Here is a 24,146-nt window from a genome sequence, read left to right on the forward strand (position 1 = left end):
CAGAAGGAAGCAATTTTGAATATGTGATTACAGACACAATGATAATTAAAAGATTTATAACAAACATGTACATCAAACTGCAAGAGAAAGAGAACGAGGAAACGAGCTGTAAACCCAAACAAAAATGAGAACAAGATCTAAACATAAAGATAAAGAATGAAACATGGGAAAAGCTATGCTCCGGAACTATGAGAAATACAATAAACACAAGGTTACACATGACACAATATAATTGGTTACACAGGCTATACACCACGCCCTAAAAGTTAAATAAATGGGACCCAACAGTATCAGACATGTTTTCGCTGTAAGAAAGAAACGGGAACAACAGTACATGCAATTTGGGCATGTGAGAAAGTGGAAAAGTTTTGGGAAGATCTAAATCAGGTATTAAATAAAATCACAAAAAGCAACATACCAAAAAAAAATCCAGAGATCTTTCTTCTAAGTAATATAAGAAGTAAAGAACTTGGACTCGATTTGGATGGAGCACAAAAAAGATTTATTATGATAGCCTTAGCTGTAGCAAAAAAATGTATTACTCTTTATATACTTGAAGACGCTTTTTGTATCCTCTTTGATATTATTTGCCAGCCTACTTTCATACTTTACCCTTTCCCTCCTTATAAGTCTTTTAGTTACTTTCTATGAAGTTTTTAAAAAAACTTTCCAATCCTCTATCTTCCCACTAATATTTCCTTCCTTATACACTCTCTCTTTTGCTTTTATGTTGGCTTTGACTTCCCTTGTTAGCCATAGTTGTGACATTTTCTATTTGAATGTTTCCTTTTTGGTATGTATTTATCCTGCACCTTCCCCATTTTTTTTCCAAAACCTCATCCATTGCTGCTCTGCTGTTTTCGTACTAGTGCTTCCTTCCAATCTACTTTGGCCAGTTCCCCTCTCACTGTAATTTCCTTCGCTCCACTGAAATGCTGACACATCTGACTTTGTCAGAGGAAGAATATTTATGTGATGGGGGTGCTTAACATGGGTTTATTCGATTAATAACATGGATGACAAGTTTATCCTACAGGGAGAGATCAACCAGAAACTGCATGTACTCTCTGGAGGAGAGGGACCAGTGAACTCATGGAAACAAAAATGTTTTATTGGGCTTGACACCATGAACGCTGAGTTGGTTACTCCTGGCTGGAATGGCTAGGATCAGGGACCATTGACTCTTGAAAAGGGATTGGCTATTTATTCATACTCAGAATCGCGAATCTTTGGAAATGACTGCCTAGGAGGCTTGCGGTTACTCAATTGGTCAGTATATTCCAGGTTGTGGTTAATAACATTTGGATATTTAGAGAGTTGAGGAACATGGGGTTATAGTAGGGGACAGTTGTGGTGAATTAAATGTTTGTTATTAAATGGCGGAACAGTTATGAGAGGCCAAATGGCCCTCTTCTTTCTATTATTGCTGTTTACATTTCATTTCCTGCCTTCATAAATGAACAATTTATCATTGTTTCTGGGCCAAAGAATAATTTTTCAGTCTCTGAGATAACTCTGTCTCCACTGTGGATGACTGCCAGCTGACCAAATTGAATAAGCCGCTTTGTGAGCTACATGTGGTCACTATGATTACCGCTGCTTGTCTTGAAGCATGCAAATGCAAAAACAGTAAATAAATTGCAATAGTTGCCTTCTAAAACTTAGAGTAAAATGTGTACTATTGCAGTTGTATTGGTGTTTCATGTTTAAAACACAGTGAATGCTGGAGGAACTCAGCCAGTCTCACAGCATCCATAGAGGGTAAAGATATATTACCAATGATCTGGACCTGAGCCCTCCTTCAAGGTATAAGCAAAAGCAGGCAGGTGTAATCACAGCGTCTGCAGACATCCATTTTGCACTCATATTGATGTTTAATTCTTGTACTGAAACTTAATTGGTTAAGAAGGCTAAATTGGTTTTTGGTTGTATTCCCCACAGTTTACTCTTCTTAATTACTCACTTAATGGATCCTGCCTGATTCATTACTTTAAATCCATAATTGCCCAGATTATGAATAGTTACCAGAAACTACCAAATGTGTTCTCCAGTGAGGTAAGAAAAGAACTCAGGACTTTCATGAATATATTCATAAGCCAAAACATTCAAGATTGTCTCTCCATTCACTAGTGAGACACTTGTCTGCTGCATTTTTGTGTGGAAAGAGCAGCTGCCAGGAAGTCGCCTTCCAGGTAATGTTGGAGAGGCATGTGGAGAAGGAGGGAAATGCAAGCTGAAGTGAGGTCACAATTTTATTGTGCATTGAAAAGTTTTCACTTTCTTAGGAGGGCCAATGCTCAGAACAAGAAAAAAAAACTCCACAGCATTGTTAACTCGGCCTGTGACATCACAGGCACCAGTTTTCGCTCCATTGAGGACATCTACAAGAGGCGGTGTCTTAAGAAAGCAGCCTCTGTCCTCAAGTACCCCGACCCTCACCACCCACGCCATGCCCTCTTCACTCTGCTGCCATGGGGGGGAAGAGAAAGGCACAGGAGCCTGAAGACAAGCACCCAGTGGCACAAGGACAGCTTCTGCCATCAGATTTGCGAATGGATAATGAATCACGGACTCTGCCTTACTTAAACTTTTTCTTTTTCTTTATTTTGTAAGGTGGTTTATATAGATGTTTGCATTGTGACGCTGTTTCAAAACAATGAATTTTGTGACTTGTTCATGACAATAAATTCTGATTCTAAATTGATATGCGATTCCTGCAGAATGTGACAAATTTCAAAGCATGTCATGGAGCTCCTGGTGAAGAGATGAATATTTCCAGCTCTGTGGTGTAATTACTTTTCCCCATTTATTTAAATTTTGAGATGAAGAATTTGCATGTATTGTTTCCTTTAAGAATGATCTCATTATATGCGCTTTAGTCTTGTCCCCGAATTCGAGAATTTTGGATTTGGATTATATTGGTGAGGTATCAGATATTCAAATTCCTTTTTGCCCCAGATTCTTTGTCTTAGGAGGCACACTTGGGTTATTTGGGGATATTATTGGATATAATAGTATATTCTTCAACATTGGGAAACTGAACAATTTGAGTTGAGGGATTAATTCCTTTCAAATTCTGTTCACTTTCTCCATCTTATTTATGTCTTCCTACTAGGAAGACAAATTATATATAGAGGTTGAAAGAATTTAGGTGGGGGGGGGCATCATTTCAGGAGTGGGTCTCCGAAATGGCCAAAGTGGCAGTGTTTGAATGCGTGTCTTAAAAATAGTTCAATAAATTAGACGTCTATACACAAAAAATGGGGCAAATATCTAGGTTTTCTGGAGGGGGAGGGATAATGATGGTTGTAGTGGTGAACCATATTAATGAATGGCAGTTTTTTTCTGTTATTAAGAGGTCTAAATAGACACATGGCTATTATATTGATTTTTTTGTTTTGCTGCCATGTTTGTTTCTATTTTATGAATGTTTGTTTTGTAACTTATGATTTGTATAACTTTTACACTGACTCAAGAGTTTGGGGAAAATTTTTTTAAAAGAACAATAAAATTTAAATCATTAAAAAGAATGCACTCAATACATTTTGGTGCAACTCCAATCTCTCTTGCAGCAGAGAGCAGCAGTGTTTCAAACAGGATTTAAGAACCATAAAGCCCATCCTCGATACAAGAGGATGAGTCTGCTAGGTATTTATTAATTTGTATTTTTTGTTAAAGTGTCACACAAAAGCTGAATTACCAAATAAAAGAATTTCAAAGGAATGAAGCAACCAGCTTAATTTTGGACCATAATAAAAACCAAATTCGTTTTCAAGGGGAATGATTCTTCTTCGGTCAGAGAGTGCTTGGCCCTATCAAAATTCAAAAGTAATTCCTTGACGGTGCTGGCAACTTCTTTCATTTTCAAGTGGGGTTGTCAAGAAGCTCAATGCCGCATTATTGCTTAAGAATTCAATCAATCTTGTCAGCCCAGGGAACTGGCGAAATGCCAGCTTGAAATAGAAAGGAAGTTCATTTTCCATTCTTTAGATAAGCTTCATTTCTTTTGTTGATACCTGAAGCTGTATAAGGTTCAATAAGTTCTCTTTTTAATTTATTCCTTTGGTTTTTTTTTAACTTAAGTTTTTGATCATTTTGCTATGAGGTATTCAATGATGTAAATAAAAATGAAACAATAAGTAGGAACCAACAAGATGAATTTAAAACAAAAAGTTTTTATGAATTGTAATAATATAAATTATGATTTGAAAGCTTGAAAGACATGGATGCAGTTGTATCAATTTTATGTTCAATTAAAGTCAAAATTAAATAAGTTTAATACTTTTCATTGTAAAATTAATCATTTTAAATAGTTGACAGGCCTGACTGTAGTTCATGTCTATTTTTATATAATGTATAAATTGTCATTATATTTCATAGCTCACTGATTAAATGTAATAATGATATTAGTGCAGATCTTAATGATGACGTTATCTTTTGCATTCATTAAATATCTAGCTGCTTGAACTTGGTCATTCGACTGTATATTTTATAAATTTGTGACAATCCACAATAGAATTGAGAAACAATTCCACTGAGTTTATTCATTTATGACTTCAGGTCTGTTATTAAAATTCAATGAATTTTGTCTCTGTGCGATGCCATGAGGATCAATTAATTTTAGAATTTAAAGACCCTTCAGGAAGGAACTTCCTGAATGTATTATCACACAGTAGGTGACATTTCTCATCTAACTTGGGCAAATGATGTGCAGAGCACATTTTTCCTTGGTGATGTTCAGTATGAAGAAAAATATGTAAAATGCACTAAGTCAGTAAAAGGAGCAAAAATTAATTGCCATCATAACTTTGAACCCAGAATTTGCAGTTGTAATGACAGCACAACTGTTACTGTTCACTGACATTCTGTAAAACTGGCTGCATTTTCTGGGAGCTGTGATTAAAAGAAGGGATCTGCTGTCCATAGACACCTTTTCTTTCTGGGTACGCGGCTAATTTATTGGAAGTCCTCTCCACAAATCAATGAACTGATGTAATTTACCATTTGACAGTTTTCAAGTTGTAAAAACATTAAAAAAATGTTAAATCTTGAGAAATGCGGTCTCATTGAATATTTATTTTAAGTTATAATGACTGCTAAACAATCATCTAGGCTTGGGGAAAAACAAGTTTAACGTTGAATACCCTATTATAAGAAAATTACATTTCATTAACTTTTATTTTAAAAAAATGTTTATGATATTTCATTATCAATGTTAACAACTCCTTTTTACCTTGCTTCTTCTAAAATTACTAATGATCAATGGGTTTCCTGTTTGAAAATTATTTAATTTGATTCGCCATTTATTCTGTTTATCATGATCAAGCTCTAGTCTTAGGGGGCTAAAATACAAAAATTGTATTTTTTTTATAAAAGGGCAAATCCATGTCACAATAGACCCTTAAAAATTTGCCTTGTAAAATTGGGGTTAACTGGGCAATTTACTAGGTTGAAGACCCAGCTACAGGGGCTATTTGAAAGGGCTGAATAGGACAAGCCATGTCAAAATCTACTTGGGTCCCAGACCTACCTCGGAGGTGGTCAGGGAACCCAGTAAAGATTACCAAGGTGTCCTCCACCTATTTGAAAGGGCTCAGCCAGTTACTCTGGAACTTTAAACAGAAAGAACGCGGGGACCAGGGGATTCCCTGTGGCTGTGTGATGTGTCATTGCAGGGGTGCGATTTTTTATTTTTTTATTTATTCCCCCCCCTTAAATTGCCAGGTTGCTATTTGAAAGGTGCAGGAGGCACACGCAATCTAGTAATCTCACCTGGGTTCCAGGAGGGCCATCCAGGTACTGCAATTTGAAAGCACCTAATGCCAACTAAAGATTCCATGGAGAAGTTTCTTTGTGGTCAGCAGCAAGCAATACATCTTCCTGCTAATCATAAAATCTGGAACTATTTTTTATCTTAATTTTTAGCACATCTCAATAGTTTGCCATGCCTTCATTTATTCCTAACTAATCAATTGAGTACACATTAGTCAAAATTTAATATATTTGGAAAGCACTACTAATGTTCATCTAATATGATCAAGCAATTTTTCAGACTGCCCTCACTTATCCTGTCATTTTAAATTGGCTTCAGACTCTATACATTAGCGAATGATGGATAGTTCTCCATTTTGCACTCACAAATCAATGTGCGAGTGTTCAGTGCCACATGCATCAAGGCCTGCTTCACCCTTGGTTGGTGTGCTGTGAATTAACTGTGGATTCCAACGAAAAAGTACTGTACGGCCTCTGGGAGGCTGTTAATAGCCTGTGATCAGTCCCTCCCATTTTCCACCCAACCTCGTTGAAACTTGTCCAGGGCTTTCTGCTGGCAAAGCTGTAGGTCCAAAAAGTCCCCTTCTTGAAAGGGGGGATGTTGACCCAGCAAATGTGAAGGACGGTTGGCATTCCTATTAGTTATACATACCAAAGGCAAATTTGGTTCTCCATATCCGAAGTCTCTAAATGTATAAATAAATATGTGGTTGGTTTACCTTTACTTCCTAAAGATGCTGTGTGACCTGTTGAGTTTCTCCAGCACTTTTTTGCACGACGAACATGGCATCTGCAGATTTTTGTTTAACAACTGAAATATTTTCATAATTTTCTGTTCCAAATCTTATATTACTTTTGTAGCCATTTAATTGTTTTGTTTTTGTAATTGAACATTTATGATGCAAATATCTTTTCACCAAACAAAAATGCAGAATAATACTCGAAGAATGAGTATACACGGTCTCTGATTTGCGGCTGTAAAGCATGATATTCTGCATGGTGTTTTTATCAAAAAATCATTTTATTTGGACTGAATAATTGGTTAACTGGAGCCAAAGTGTAATCAGTCTGCTGAAAACCCTCTGGTGCTGGCAGAGAAGCAGCATTTAATGTTCAATCCTTAATAAGTATTTGAGGCTCTTTTTATTTGGCGACCGCAGACATCGTGTTGAATCACTTTAGGCCTCGCTGTATATGGGACTTCTTAAGAAATCACATAGTCTGCAGCTGTAAAGATAATACTGTTATTTATTTTGTAAAATATAAATATCTTCCAGATTTTGGCATTTTCAAATAAAATTGTGTAAAATAATTCTTGATATTTTTATACTTCAAAGATGAATGGCCAATAATTTGAAAAGTATTCAGCTGACTTAAGAAGATGTCCATTGGTTTTCCTGGTTGTAACAAATGGGTGGCAGCATTATTTAACACGATATTTGTGCCTATGTGACAACAGTAATTGTATAATGGGCACCCAGTGGGATGGCATGTTGGGATGGATGATGGTAGAAGACATTAGCACAGTTAGTGCATTGATCAATCTTAGCACACTGCATGTGCCCAGTTGATGACAAAGTGGTCTTTTGGACAAAAATCAGGGACTTTAATCAATATACTGGCAGAAGGGACACAGTTGATCTCCAATCATAAAATACCAGCAGTATATAACTGCTGCTTTTAGTTAAATTTACAGAGATTACGGATCCAGTGAAGATTGAATTAACAGGAATCATTTGTATAAGAGATAATGTCCAACATATCAAGACCTTGGATGGCTATCACTAGGCCGCAAGGCCCAAGATAGAGTAGTTTTGTACAAGTATGTATCTAGAGGTAATGGGGCAAATTCCTAGGTGATTCATGCACTATTAAAAGTAACTTTAAAATGTGATTTATGGATCAGAGACCGGAGTAGAGCAGCACATACCTATGTAATGACATCTCCAGAGAAAGAGGGCCTTCATGTGAAAGATCAGCAAGACTAATGAGATCAGCAAAAATAACTGACCACACAATATCCTGGTTCAATGTTCATCACAGAATCTCTGTGCATTGAGTGGAGATCTCATACCTTGTACATACAATCGAAGAGCATGTGGACTTCACCCAATAGGATATTTTCCCTCCTGTTTTGCTTGCCTTGACCTGAGAACAGAGGATTGAGAGCAATCCTTTGCTACACAGCATTTCAGTTCATTTCATCTTCTTGACTTGTCATTGTTCTGGAACAGAAGAGTAATGTGAAAAGATATTTTCAATATAGAGTTTTTGGCAATATTTTTGGTATGACAAGTTAGTGTTTTTTTTTAAAAGGATCAAATAGAAATTAAATGTTATTCTGGAATAATTCTGTAAAAGTTGGAACATGTTGATAATGAAGGCCTGTTCCTCTTGCAGCTTGAAAGCTACTGAATAGGTCAATTAGCAAAGACATTATTAGCTGTGGCCAAGTTGACAAGCCATCTCTTCAGTCAGTGATTGTAAATGATTTAACTCATAATCTGCTGAATGATAACAATTTCCATTTTTTTCTGTCTGCAGTACTGAGTGTGCGATGTCAAACATTCCTGATTTCAAAAGTGGGAGAAGATTGGATTTTCCTGATTTTGTTGGGATTATTCATGGCTTTGGTAAGCTGGGCCATGGACTTTGCCATTGCTATGTGTTTGCAAGGTAAGAACACGTTATTGTTGAGAGTGAATAAAAATATTAAGTTGCACAGAAACAGCTCCCCTAAAAATGACCTCAGCTGAGCCATTTATTAGCAGTGGCATGGTGGTGCACCCAAAGCACAATGACGCCGTAGTTCACGCTACTGCCTCTCCGCCTCAGGGCTCCAGGTTTGATTCTGACCTCCAGTGTGGTTTTCTCCCTGTGATCATTTGGGCTTTTTATTAATCCTCTGGTTTCACTCCTTGTGTTAAAGATGCGCTATTTGATGAATTGGCCATTACTCGTGGCATAAGTAGATGACAAGAAAATTGGAAGAGATGGTCTATGGGGAAGTGAAAAGAGAATAGTTTATGAGAAAACATGTGGGGGAATGATGGAATTGCTCTGAAAAGCCAGTCCGTAGCCTATGAGCTGAATGGCACCTTCTGTGTTGTGAAGAAACAGCGAGAAATATGAGCAATGTGGTGTTTGGCTTTAATCGAATTACTGTGGCTTTAAAATGGTGAATAAGATTTTCCCATTGTGAGAATACAGGAAAAAAAAGTGATACAATCATCTAAGGATGTGATAACAGAATGAATAATTATCGGACCTTTTGTAGTTCAGTAACCAGGCAGTATTCAATGTTAACCATTTCCTCGAGCCATCGCGTCCTTGTCATTTGACCGACACATTGGCTCTGGTACTGTTTTGGTCAAGCGAAGCAAATAATGAGAGTGAGGGGAGGAAGCTGAAAATCTGTAATAACAGGACCTTATTATTATGGTGTTGATGATGCAAACATTGGTGGAGTTATGGATAGTGAGGAAAGTTGTCAAAGGGTACAGCAGGATCAAAATCACTTGGGTGTTGACATGGTTGATGGAGTTGACTCGAGGAGGTCAAATGGAAGAATAATCGATCTTGGAGTGCAAGCCCATAGCACCCTGGAAGAGGCTTTATCAGTCAGGACATTGATTATAAAAGTTGGGAAGCATTGTGCAAATGTTGTGATTGGCTGTATTTGAAGGAAGTATGTGCAAGCCTTCAAGAGGTTCATCTGGTTTGAAATGTACTATCTAAAGGAGACAATGGACAAACTTTGTTTTTTTTTCTAGAGCATGAGAAACTGAGGGATGACATGACTGGAAGAACATAAAATCCTGAGAGGCAAAAAGGGTGATATCAGAGGGCATAAGTATAAGGTGAGAGGGAGAAAAGTTTAAAGGAGATCTGAGTGGCAAATATTTATATACAGTGAGTGGCGAGAGTCTGCAATGTGTTACCAGGGGAGGTGATAGAAGCAGGTATGTCAGCCGTATTTAAGAGGCATTTAGATATATATCAATGAGCAGACAAAGAAAAGAAGAATGCAGTATGATGTTTGGTGTAGACAAGGTGGGTTGAATGACCTGTCTCTGTGCTGTGCTTTTCAACATTTTTCTATAGACATGAAGGTTGGTAGGTGAATTGGCCACCATAAATAATTCCCCAGTTTGGAGGTGGGTGGGAAAATCTCGGGGCAGTTCATGCGATTGATGGAACAATATAAAAAGTGGAATTAACATAGGATTTGTACAGATGGGTTGATTATCAGTTGTTGCATCTCTCTGGCTGTAATTTTCTTGTGCACTCAGGATAAGTTGCTTATCAGTTATTGGGGATGATGGATAATTGGAAAAACAGCTGACTGATTGGGGTTCAAAGAGAGGGCAGGGGTTTGGCTGATCATGCAGCAGGCTGGAGAGTAGAATATGGATTGCAACAGGCTGGACTTAATTTGGTGGAGATGTTGGTGAATCATCAAATTAATGTTTTATTAAAATTAAATTTAGACATACAGCACGTTGAGAACCCCTTTTTGTCTATTGTCCCATTCTGCCCATTTACGCCCAATTGACCTACGGCCCTGGTATGTTTTTGAGGAAACCAGAACTCCCAGGGAAAACCCACACAGACACTGAGAGAAGGTACAAAACTCCTTACAGACAGCACAGGATTGGAACCCCGGTCCCAATTACTGGTGCTGCAACAGCATTGTGCTAACCACATTGTGCCACAAACCATGCCACCCCAATCATAGGCTAGGATGCAGTTGTAGGGGGATTGAGAGAAGTTGACCAAACATGATTGGAGCTTGGATAGTGTGGGATTTGGATCAAGCTATTTATGAAGCAGTTTGGAGATTGAATTCAGTTTCAGTGCAGTATGTTCTAAATTCAAGTTCAAGTTTATTGTCATATATACTGAGATACCATGAGATCATTGTGCGAGCACACCAAAATACATCTTGCACATATTACAACAAATAAGACCATACAAAAGTACTCCATTATAGACAGAGGTTTAGTTATTTAGGAGCAAACAGTAAATAGTTTTATTATGTTGGGGTTCATTCAGGAACCTGACAATGACAGGAAGGAAATTCCCCTTTTCTATAGCTGGGCTGGGATAAGTCTTTTAATTTGTTGGTTGCTTTATCAAGGCAGCAAGAGTTACAGATGGAGTCAATGCAGGAAAAGGTCTCTACAGCCCCTTTCACATTTGCAAGTGATCCTAGGAATTTACCGCCAACCAGCCTTTAAAGGGCTGAAAGCAAAATCAATTGAACGCCGGTGTCGGATGACATCATCTCATGCCAGGGATTGAAGGCCTCGACCTCTAGTACAATTTCCAGTGTCTGTTAATTCAGCATTGCAATCAGGCAAGTGTGAAATGGGTAATTGCATTGTGGAATTGAAATGACCCAAGTTTTTGCGTGAGTGCAGGAAGAAAAGATTAAAATGAAGGTATAAACTTTTCTACGGGAAAGTCGCAGTGGCAGAGAGAGAGAGAGAGAGAGAGAGAGAGAGAGAGAGAGGAAATAAATAGCAATAAACAGCAATAGTGGACAATTTTTAAACAGTGTGGGAAAATTTGTAGCGTTATAGTGCGCAATTTATGAAGTCCGTGGGAAAAAACAAATGGTGGGCCTGACTTCCCAGAATGCCGTTTGACAGAGAAACTCCTCTATGAATGCTCCATGTACGCAGCCGGATGTATAATCCTTTCTCTGCTGCATGGAATTCTGGGAGGGCAGGTCCACCATCGCTTTTTCCTCCACGGTATTTATAAATTATATGCAATACTGCTACCAACTTTCGCACACTATATAAATTGTGCACTCGAGCGCTATAAACTTTCCCATGCTGTATAAATTGAATGCTATAGTGCTACCAACTTTCTCACACTGTTTAAAAATTGTCTGCTATTGCTAATTATTGCTTGCACTTTCACACAGTCCTTTGTAAAGGTTTTTATAGGTTGGCACAACAACAAGGGGTGAAGGGCTCATACTGTACTGTACTGTAAAACTTAATTATGTTATAATTAACATGATTAATTTTGTTCAAATAAAAGATCATAATACATTGATCAGGATTTAGGGCAGGTCTACCATCACTCGATGCATCATGACGTCATCAGTAGAAGGTAGAACAGTCCTAATGCCGGGGATGGCTCCTTGCAAGTGTGAAAGCGTTCACTGTCCCAGTTAGGGAGTGGTCAAGTGTGAAAAGCCAAACCTCCCCCCACCCCCCATTTCTATCCCAGGGCACTGAACGGCTAATTTAGTGGGATGCAAGTGTGAAAGGGGCTTATGTGTGATTGTCTGAGCCACGATCACAAGTCTTTGCAGTTTCTTATTGTCTTGGGTGAAGCAGCTCCCAGACCACACAGTGCACCCTAATTTCAGTGTCCCACATACCTGCATCTTGACCATCAACCCTCCATTCCCCTCCCAACCATTTACCTATCCGATTTTTCCTTAAATGACAAAATGGACCCTGCCATCATTATTTCTTCCAAAAGTTCATTCCACACAGCCACCACTCTGATTGAAGAAGTTCTCCCTCATGTTACTTCTAAACTTTTTCCCCCTAACTCTTAATTCATGACCTCTTGTTTCTATCCTTGGCTCATTATTTTTCATATTATAATCATGTTTATTAAACCCAAAGCAGTATGTCTTATTCTTCTACTAATTTGATTCTAAAATTAAACCTGATTTTACAAATGCAAAGCTTACTTGTCAATTAAGATTAGGTTAGCAAAGCTTTCAGAATTGACTATAAAATTTCACCACGTGGCCCATTTCATTACCGTAGATTGTTTTGTATTCCCACTTCATTGAATGTTAACAAGGAATAGTCATTGTTCGAAAGGGATGTGACAAAATGCCCACATTTCTATCTGCTCTGGAAACAAATCATGTTTTGAATGAATCTTTCTCATCACTGGGTTGGGCAGGTCATTAGGTTAAGTGCATCGCACCAACTGTCTAATATAATATGAAAACTACAGAATTCCTCAGTGTATTGAAAGAATGTCACCTCAAAGTGTTACCTCACTTCTCTTACAACAGATGCTCCCAGACCTGATGAGTATTTCCAGCTTAATCCAGTTTCATTTCACATTTGTGGTATCTGTAGTGTTTTGCTTTTCCTTAGCAACAGCAATGTTGTGGAATTAAATCTGCAACCACTTGTTTCAAATTAATTTCGGCTTTGTCTACATGCCTCATTATTTGACTCGCAGAACCAACTCCTGAGATTAAAAACAAAACATGACATTGAACAAGCTGATTTTTTTTCTTCAACAATGTTAAGATTCATTACCTTTATCCAAAATCTTTTAAAAGTGATGAAATATTTGGTATAAATCTTAACACAGCTTATGTGAAAAAATGATATAGTGTCCTTGTAGGATAAATGGAAACAATCTTATGGATGAGTAATGCTCATCAGTATTTATTGATAAATGAATGTTTAACTTGGCTCATGATACATGGAAGATCAGATAGCCAGCCTGCCTTAGCTCATTGTTTTGGAAAAGGCTCCTTGGAGTATGATGATTAAAAAGGATCACAATGCGAAGCAGAGATGTATCTGGTTCTAATTAGGTGGGTATTGTGACAGATTGTTATATTGTATATAGATATGTTTTAAAGGATACAAGTTGTGGGTTTTTTTAAGTTGGGTTACACACAGATACAAACACTTCAAAACAGATCTCATTTAAAATGCCAGAGCTCTGCTCAAGCCAGACAGTCCTGGCTCCGAGTGCCTTTGCAAAAACTTTGAAGAATGCCTATAGAGATTTCATAAGTAGAGTTAATTGGACATGCTGTGGGGTAATGAATTATTGTTTTGGAAAGCAACAGATGAATGAACTCAGAAGATTGGGTCTGGTGCTGCAGTCTGAGTGCAGTTGGCTGTTCTAAGAGGGTCATGTGGTTTTCTCTGAGTGAGAGAAAATTCATTTCTACAGTTCAGCAGCAGCAGCTGGGACTGGAACAGGACAAGCTGGCAAGCTTGTGGAAAAACCCCATTTTGAAGATGGGTTTTGAGTTCTAGTTCAGCCTGTTCAAAGCCCTTGTGGTCCATACAAGAGGAGATGGCTTGCTGTATAATATTTCACTTGAAATAAGGGAAACACAAAGGTGACCTGAAAGAAAGAGATTATCATCTGGAAAACCCTGATGGGGCAAGTTTCTTCAGTGGCTGATTGGAAGGAATCAGTTTATGTCCAATGAGCAACAAATCTCTCTCTTAAAACCAACAAGAACCTTGCTGAGCGGTAACCATTTACCTTTCAAGCACCAAAGCCTGGTGAAGATTCATTAATGTTAAATTCTGTGCACATTATATGAATTGCCTGCACCCAGTGAACTTGGAGGAGTGAGAAGTGAGATTGGACTGTGAATCAAATAACTTTTCTGATCTTGCACACAATACATACAGACGTGCTTAGAATTAGAAGGGGGTTAAGTTAAAGTTAATAGTACCGCACGGATGGCAGTCTCTTCAATCTGAGGCGCCTGCAAGCTCACACCAAGACACAAGAGAAACTTGTCCGTGAACTACTCTTTGCAGACGATGCCGCTTTAGTTGCCCATTCAGAGCCAGCTCTTCAGCGCTTGACGTCCTGCTTTGCGGAAACTGCCAAAATGTTTGGCCTGGAAGTCAGCCTGAAGAAAACTGAGGTCCTCCATCAGCCAGCTCCCCACCATGACTACCAGCCCCCCCACATCTCCATCGGGCACACAAAACTCAAAACGGTCAACCAGTTTACCTATCTCGGCTGCACCATTTCATCAGATGCAAGGATCGACAATGAGATAGACAACAGACTCGCCAAGGCAAATAGCGCCTTTGGAAGACTACACAAAAGAGTCTGGAAAAACAACCAACTGAAAAACCTCACAAAGATAAGCGTATACAGAGCCGTTGTCATACCCACACTCCTGTTCAGCTCCGAATCATGGGTCCTCTACCGGCACCACCTACGGCTCCTAGAACGCTTCCACCAGCGTTGTCTCCGCTCCATCCTCAACATCCATTGGAGCGCTTACACCCCAAGCGTCGAAGTACTCGAGATGGCAGAGGTCGACAGCATCGAATCCACGCTGCTGAAGATCCAGCTGCGCTGGATGGGTCACGTCTCCAGAATGGAGGACCATCGCCTTCCCAAGATTGTGTTATATGGCGAGCTCTCCACTGGCCACCGTGACAGAGGTGCACCAAAGAAAAGATACAAGGACTGCCTAAAGAAATCTCTTGGTGCCTGCCACATTGACCACCGCCAGTGGGCTGATAACTCCTCAAACCGTGCATCTTGGCGCCTCACAGTTTGGCGGGCAGCAACCTCCTTTGAAGAAGACCGCAGAGCCCACCTCACTGACAAAAGGCAAAGGAGGAAAAACCCAACACCCAACCCCAACCAACAAATTTTCCCTTGCTACCGCTGCAATCGTGTCTGCCTGTCCCGCATCGGACTTGTCAGCCACAAACGAGCCTGCAGCTGACGTGGACTTTTTACCCCCTCCATAAATCTTCGTCCGCGAAGCCAAGCCAAAGAAGAATAGTAATAAGTTAAAGTTTGATCCTGCTTTCATGTTTAAAGATAATTAAAAGCAACTTTTGTTTAAGTAACCATTGTCTTGGTGAATTTCTATTGCTGCTGTGTTTTGGGGTCCTCCGGGCCCATAACAGAATGAATAGTCTGATGCCATATAAGTATTGTTCAGTTTCTTTCTCTTTGATAATGATGGATGTTGCCTGGAGAAAATTTAACCATTTGCACTGCAGTCATTTTTATTTATTTAGCTTGCTCTAATTATTCTTAATATTTTGAATAGGTTTGATTTCAAGTGAAAGTTTATTTTCTAATGATCCCATTTATTTAAATAACTGGTTGCCATCAATATGATTTGCAATGGTGCATTCTGTCCTTCAAGTTTCATAAATATCTCCTTTAACGAGTGGTAATATGTGTAATAAACTATACATCACATAAAAGTAGGGCATTTACATATTGCTTGGTCCACAGGAAAAAGAATCTGTGTTCCAAGTGATGTCATGTACGTACTCTGACAGTAAATTTGAACTCTAAATTTTAAAATTGGCAGCGAGTTCTTGTATTATTTACGTTATGTCTATTGGAATTACAGTAAAACCCTCAGTATCTGGCTCCTATGGGGATTGGTAGATGCTGGATTAGTGAATTTTCCGGTTGCTTGAGATTGTGTTATGAAATAAGTGCGAGGGAGGTGCCATTTTTAAACTTTCGTATCTTTTACATATTTATTTTCCGCATTTTTGTTTTGTTTTGCCAGTTGTTTGAATTCTGGATAATGGGGATTTTACTGTACTTGGCTTGTAGTTTTTGATTTTTTTTTTCCCCCTTTCTGTTAGAGTAAATTAGAATTTCTAATTGCTGTTGCCTTCCTGGAATTTTGCTCTGCAGCACAATGTATTTGGTTAATTTCCAAGAAATTCAGAGGACTGGACCAATAATCCAGAGCCTCATGACAGCTGTGGAATTTAAATTCTATTAATAATCTGGAACCTGAAGAAAAGTCATTGAGAAGATAGTGATAAGCCATATACATATGTTATGCAGTCCTCCTGATGAAAGGGCTACAACAATGCTTTTCGACAGAGAGTTCAGGATGTACACGGCTGTGATGAAAAAGGAATATTTTTCTCCAATCCAGAAATTTGCGTATTTTAGAGGAGATCCTGCAGATTTGGAAAGTAATGTCAGAGTAATACCCCAGTCCGGTCCCGATCACTGGTCCTGTAAAGGTGTTGCGCTAACCACTATTCCAACTGTGCTTCCCTGAGCAAGTGAACCTTTGGGTCTGATGGCATGCCAATGGAGGCCTTTCTCCTGGAGAATGCCCAGCAATATGAAAGTTGTTCGAGCTGCACTCATCCAGAGAAGAAGTGAGTATATGACCACAGCCTTGACTTGTGCAATATTGATGATAGACATACAGAATTAGAAGATGAGTTGCCACCGCAGGATGCCTATCTACTGACTGGCTGTTGTATCCACAGTGTTTGTGTTACTTTATATACTTTTGTTTCACATCATTGTTACCATGAAATAATGATAGTGTAGGACTTGAGTGGTGGAGCTAATGAATTGAAAGCGGATGGAGTGTCTCTTTGAGATTGTCATCATTTTGGACTTGTGTCACTTGTCACATCAGCCACACCTGCCTGGTGTACATGTGCTGCTAGGAGGCATGGGCCTGCTTAATTTGCAGGATGATGTGAATTAAATTAAACAATCCTCAGCAAGCATCCCCAGTTTTATCAATCATCTATCCAAGACATGAGCTTATAAGCAATTTTCCCAGTATTCCTGCACATATTATCCTATACCAATGTTTCATATACATCTGCCTTGTTAGACTTAGTAAATATTTTCTATAACAGCAGTCTAAATTTCACCAGTGTACGCTAATCAAGATATAACTGGCGGGATTGAAGAAGAGTGCATTGTTTGTTTGGGATGATTATACATTTTTTATTTTTTACACTATGAACCATATTATCCAAAATACACACAAACATTTCCCTCTTGAATATACACAGTGTCATTTTCTCCCCTTTTTTCCCCCTCCCTTCCCTCCCTCCTTCCCACCCCCCTCCAAACACATTAAACGTTCAACATATACAATACAATAAACCCATTAAACAATGTCATCACACAATGAAAATAAACAAGAAAATTGTGTCATCTACTTTTACACACTGGGTCAGTTCATTTCGTCTTCTTCTCATTTTATCATTTTAGGGGGTGGAGGTCTATGGTAGGACTTCTCTGTTGTGTTCCATGTACGGTTCCCAAATTTGTTCGAATACTATGACTTTATTTTAAATTATATGTTATTTTTTCCAATGGAATACATTTATTCATTTCTATGTACCATTGCTGTACTCTCAGGCTCTCTTCTGATTTCCAGGTTGACATTATACATTTTTTTGCTACAGCTAAAGCTATCATAATAAATCTTTTTTGTGCTTCATCCAATTTGAGGCCTAGTTCTTTACTTCTTGTATTACTTAGAAGAAAGATCTCTGGATTTTTTGGTATGTTGCTTTTTGTGATTTTATTTAACACCTGATTTGGATCTTCCCAAAACGTTTCCACTTTCTCACATGCCCAAATTGCATGTATTGTTGTTCCCGTTTCCTTTTTGCAGTGAAAGCATCTATTTGATACTGTTGGGTCCCATTTATTTAACTTTTGGGGCGTGATATAAAGCCTGTGTAACTAATCATATTGTATCATGCGTAACCTTGTGTTTATTGTATTTCTCATAGTTCCGGAGCATAGCTTTTCCCATTTTTGGGAAATAATTTATTATCTTTTGAACAAATGAACTTCTTCTTCTTTGGCTTGGCTTCGCGGACGAAGATTTATGGAGGGGGTAAAAAGTCCACGTCAGCTGCAGGCTCGTTTGTGGCTGACAAGTCCGATGCGGGACAGGCAGACACGGTTGCAGCGGCTGCAGGGGAAAATTGGTTGGTTGGGGTTGGGTGTTGGGTTTTTCCACCTTTGCCTTTTGTCAGTGAGGTGGGCTCTGCGGTCTTCATCAAAGGAGGTTGCTGCCCGCCAAACTGTGAGGCGCCAAGATGCACGGTTTGAGGCGATATCAGCCCACTGGCGGTGGTCAATGTGGCAGGCACCAAGAGATTTCTTTAGGCACTCCTTGTACCTTTTCTTTGGTGCACCTCTGTCACGGTGGCCAGTGGAGAGCTCGCCATATAAAACGATCTTGGGAAGGCGATGGTCCTCCATTCTGGAGACGTGACCCACCCAGCGCAGCTGGATCTTCAGCAGCGTGGACTCGATGCTTTCGACCTCTGCCATCTCGAGTACTTCGACGTTAGGGATGAAGTCGCTCCAATGAATGTTGAGGATGGAGCGGAGACAACGCTGGTGGAAGCGTTCTAGGAGCCGTAGGTGATGCCGGTAGAGGACCCATGGTTCGGAGCCGAACAGGAGTGTGGGTATGACAACGGCTCTGTATACGCTTATCTTTGTGAGGTTTTTCAGTTGGTTGTTTTTCCAGACTCTTTTGTGTAGTCTTCCAAAGGTGCTATTTGCCTTGGCGAGTCTGTTGTCTATCTCATTGTCGATCCTTACATCTGATGAAATGGTGCAGCCGAGATAGGTAAACTGGTTGACTGTTTTGAGTTTTGTGTGCCCAATGGAGATGTGGGGGTGCTGGTAGTCATGGTGGGGAGCTGGCTGATGGAGGACCTCAGTTTTCTTCAGGCTGACTTCCAGGCCAAACATTTTGGCAGTTTCCGCAAAGCAGGACGTCAAGCGCTGAAGAGCTGGCTCTGAATGGGCAACTAAAGCGGCATCGTCTGCAAAGAGTAGTTCACGGACAAGTTTCTCTTGTGTCTTGGTGTGAGCTTGCAGGCGCCTCAGATTTTGAACAAATGAACTACAAATATGGTATAACTCACAGTACAATGTTTGCATACCACCAACTGAAAACCTACTTAAAGGACAAATTGGGAAGCAGGCTGAGGTTACCAGAAGGAAGCAACTTTGAATATGTGATTAAATGATAATTAAAAGATTTATAACAAACATATACATCAAGCTGCAAGAGAAAGAGAACAATGAAATAAGCTGTAAACCCAAACAAAAGTGGGAACAAGATCTAAACATAAGGATGATTATACATCTTGAATGTCTGTTTTAAGCAAAGCTCAAACCCACGTTTTTGTTTGAAACAATTTCCAGGGAACAATGGAACAGAACACTACACCACAATACAGGCTCTTTGGCCCTTGAAGTTGTGCTGATCTATATGTTTCTACCAAAAATAAAACCAAATTCCTCCAACTTTATAACCCTTAATTTTTCTTTCGTTCATGTGCCTGTCGCAGAGTCTTTTAAAGAGGCAGGGCACCAACCTATTGTGCATTTAGAGTTTAACATCAGAACTGGTCAGTTTATTCATTCGGCCTCCAGTGATGGAAAGATTCTTAAGTTGAGAGGAAGTTATCATGAAAATGAAAACTTTTTGAGATTTTCATTTAGAAACAAAGCCTCTTCTTGGTAGCTAGATGTCAGCATCCCAAGTTGGCATTTGTATTTCAATCCATGTGTTAGCTTTCCACATGAAAAAAAGATTTTTTTTCCTACTGTGACTGGAGGTCATGAGGCAAAGAAATCAGTTTCATGGCAAAGAAAATGATATTCTCAATTGTTTAATTTAATTAGTCCATCCCTTATGGTTCTGTTGGAGGGATTCCATTTGAGGGTATTAAATATTCATGTTTCTCACCAAAGTTTCAAAGCTTTAAACACGATGACCTTGAGACTCAGTAGTGTCATGGCCAGCATTGCCAAAATGTTGTGTGCCATGCCAGAGGCTGTTTTGTCATGAACATCCCACAGCAAAATTCAGCTGTGCCTGAGGTCCAGGGCATCGGGTACAACTGAATAGCTTTTACACATCATGAGAGCTTTTTGTTGTCCCCGCAACCCCCCCACCCCAACCCCATCAGCACAGTTAACGTAGCAATTAGGGCAACACTATTACAGCGCCAGTGATTGGGACCAGGGTTCAAATCCTGCGGTGTCTGTAAGGAGTTTGTACGTTCTCCCTGTGGCTGCGTGTGTTTTCCCAGGGGCTCTGGTGTACTCCAATCATCCAAAAACGTACTGAGGGGGGTTATAGGTCATTGGGCGGCACGGGTTCGTGGCCAAAATGGCCTGTTACCATGCTGTATGTCTAAATTTAAATAACATCAGTCTTGGATAAAAATATGGGACAGAAAGGATTTAAAAAAAATAATAATTTACATAATGTTATTGACCATACTGACATTTACTGTCCATCATTAATTGCCTTTGAACTGAACAGGCTGATATAATTTAATCACTCTGGTGGGTCTGGAATCATAAACTCAAGCTCAATTGATTTTTCATCTGATTGTTGAAAACGGCGTTCTTTGGTCCTCAATGCAAAAAAAAAATTGCAGACACACAACCAGACATGACACACGTACAGACGAACAATACATATGCAGGATCTACAGTAATGGGAAAGAAACATTAAGGGGATCTGAAGAGAAGCTTTTCATTCAAATAGCAAAAACAATCCTCTTATTTTCACTGTATTAGCAATTATGCAAATTGGAATCCTTTATTTAGCAATTTATTTAAAATGATAAAAATATTCAAAATGACAACAAAAACATTATTAATATGCAAATTTTATTGACATTACGCGAATTGGTTATGACGATTATTATAGAGCATAGGAAGGATCAGGTGAACAGAGTTAAATATACCATTACCAAGTACCTCCTTAACTTCAATTTAACATGTAATATTTGTTTCCACAGCTCAAAAATGGATGTATGGTGGTCTGAATCACAACGTCTTTCTTCAGTACTTGGCCTGGGTCACTTACCCTGTTGTTCTCATCACCTTCTCAGCAGGATTTGTCCAGATTGTTGCTCCTCAAGCAGTAGGTATGTGCCCCTTGATCTGAAATGGTTTATTCTGCAATAATTATGTGTAACAGCATTGATCACTTCCTCTCATCATCTTTTCTCAATGCCAATCTGTAGTTACTCTTGAAGGTGGTTTGGTTAACTCAAATAGCTCAAAAATATCAAATGTGTTCTAATGAGAAATGAGGGGACGAGTGATGGGTTCATAGTCTGTATTAACCCAGTTAAGTCGTGCTCACCAAGTTTCTGTGTGTTATTGATTTTCCCATTGAATCCAGGGCTCCAGTTCACATTGTCGTTGAGTCACTAATCTTTGACAAAAATATTGTGCACCTTAAAATATTACCCAGATCGTGCTTTCCTCTCGTATAGAAAATATTCATGGATTTATTTGCATGTTATAATTTTTCTAACCTAGATATCAGAGTTTCACAGTGACATTTAATTGAAATTGTCATAGCTGTCTGCCTTTTTATTGGTTGTGTTCGTTAACTTTGTTCAGTACCACAGTCCATTTACATTAATGCAAATTTGAGAAAGGAACCTGGCTTGCTCTGTATGGTTACATCTGTGAACGATCGCCCATCATAAATGTGATAACTAATTACTATCTCCTTGATGCTGACAGAGTGCCATGGAGCACATTGAGATTAATTTGGAGTGAGTACTGGCACCTATAGTATCACTGGGAATTAGTGGTGTCCTCTCTCTCTCTCTACCAGAAAAGGGGTTCATCCCATTTAAAAAAAAACAAAACACAATGCACATTTGAAGTGAAGCAACACATAACTGCATTCTCTTGCACAGAGATGTGTTTGAATACACATTTGCATGTTTCTTAACTGCCAAGGACTGATGTTTCATTTGTTATTCAGATTGGTAAAGGAGAGAGATGCTATTTCTTAGTAATTTTTCTTTAGTCTGAGGAGCTGAAAAAATGGAACCTAATTACAAGAATGTGTGTGACAGGGGTGAGAAATGCAGTCCTTTGGTTTTCACTCTTTCAATATTAAAATATCATGCCTCTAGATTAATCCAACATTGGTACAACTTTGATTGCATGTATAGGTGTTAACAAAAAGACATTTGGGAATGGTTTGCACCACTTTTGAAGGTGTGAAATAGGTATGAAATTGTAAATCATTACCTTAATTCCAAACACCACACCAGGTAAATGCATTGGATTAAATAATATAATTTTAATTTGGCTTTTGTGTTTATCTCATGTATTTTTCCTCCCAGGGAGGTCCTTGTTTTATATTTGCCGGAAGTTAATGAGGTTAACCTACTTGTAAACAAAAGGACATATATGCCAATTATGCTTTCAACACACGCCATGAAGAAGACTCCATATATTAATTGGTTATGTTTCCATTTTTCCTGTACTTTGTTGGTTCATTAATCCCAGATGCACAAGAAGTATTGTTTTCTTGCTGTTGTGACTGATGAAGAATGCTAACCAAGGTTACCCATTTGGGTAAGAAATGACAGTCGAATCTTAACAATCCAGTTTATCTTCCTTGTAAAAATTCTGCACGTCTACATTTACAAAATGTCTTTTAAGTTTCAAATCCGTCACCCAGGCTGCTACTGAAAATTAAATGGTGAATGACATGTCAGGAATAAATCATAGCCTCTGCATCAAATTGAGTAACAGGTTAAAATGATATAGAAATTAAAGTAGAAAAAGCAAACAAAAACAGTTTAGTTGGGAAAAAGGATGACATGGTGATACGTTTCCTCAATAAATTCCCTCAGGCAATGAAGAGCACCCCTCTAATGCTACAACCAGCCTTTTCTCCTCATGGATGCGATCTGATCAATTCATATGTTCCTTCATTTTACTCTTGTGATTGTATATTGTACTTATTTATTTCTGATGATGAAAAGGGCACCTGCATTGCAAGCCATTCTGATTAATACTTTCACAATGTTTGGGTACACTTGAAATTTGTTTTGTTTACTCCTGGTTTTCAGGAGTAATAATGTCCACAAAATATTCTGCCAGGTGACAGTTAACTCAGCATGTTTCTTGACTAGGAAATCCAAAGGATTAATAGGAAATGCTTTTTTTAAAAGTTTGGTCTCTCACAGCATGGGAAATGCAACAGCCATTCTAGGGCGAGCAATGTAAGGGTTAAAATGAATTGTAAGTTGCAAACAGCTAGTAAATGTTGACATATTTAATGTTGTCTCCTAGCAACAGCCAGCTTCAAGGTTGCATGTTTAAGATAATGATCAGTTTTGTTCTGTGAAGATGGAAAGACTTGAGATGGTCCAAAAAGTTTTATTGACCATTTTAATCGTTGTATCATTTAATTGTTTTTTTTAATTATAGTTTTAGAAACTGATAAGATTTAATAAACTGTGGAAAATCTCCATTCAACTTTTGTTTGAATGAGTCATAAACAATGTCATTCTAGTCTTTCCAACCAATTATAAAGGAAGATAGTCACAATATTTAGTCAATAAAAGAGGAATTATTGATGCATTAGTCCAGTGGTTCCCAACCTTTTTCTTTCCACTCACCTACCACTTTAAGTATTCCCTCTGCTATAGGTGCTCTGTGATTAGTAAGGGATTACTTAAGGTGGTATGTGGATGGAGAGAAAAAAGTTGAAAAACCACTGTTTTCATTATACCTAATTGACTTGTTATGTGCACAGTTTCACAACTCCAAAGGAAATGGGCCAATGAGAATTTGTCTTGAGCAAAATATTTCAGTAACAATTGGGTCTCAACCTTGCCTTCCCACTCACATCCCACCTTAAGCAATCCCTTACTAATCACAGAGCACCAATAGCATTGGAATTACTTAAAGTGATATGTGAGTGGAAAGAAAAAGGTTGGGAACCACTGCATTAGTCAATAAAAGATGGAATTTAAGGCAATGGAAAGTTG

The 24,146-nt window shown here is 38.7% G+C and overlaps 1 protein-coding gene across 4 annotated transcripts in view; it reads left to right on the forward strand.

Annotated features, from left to right (window-relative positions):
* clcn2c (chloride channel 2c) overlaps positions 1-24,146 on the forward strand; it is a 366,518-nt gene that overhangs the window by 147,314 nt on the left and 195,058 nt on the right. For all 4 annotated transcript variants that reach the window (XM_069897081.1, XM_069897082.1, XM_069897083.1 and 1 more), the window contains exons 3-4: positions 8,317-8,448; positions 21,135-21,263. In XM_069897081.1, coding sequence (XP_069753182.1) covers positions 8,317-8,448; positions 21,135-21,263 — 261 coding nt within the window. The remainder of the gene's footprint in view (positions 1-8,316; positions 8,449-21,134; positions 21,264-24,146) is intronic.

Source organism: Narcine bancroftii, chromosome 9, assembly GCF_036971445.1.
Source record: "Narcine bancroftii isolate sNarBan1 chromosome 9, sNarBan1.hap1, whole genome shotgun sequence".
Classification (NCBI taxonomy): Eukaryota; Metazoa; Chordata; class Chondrichthyes; order Torpediniformes; family Narcinidae; genus Narcine; species Narcine bancroftii.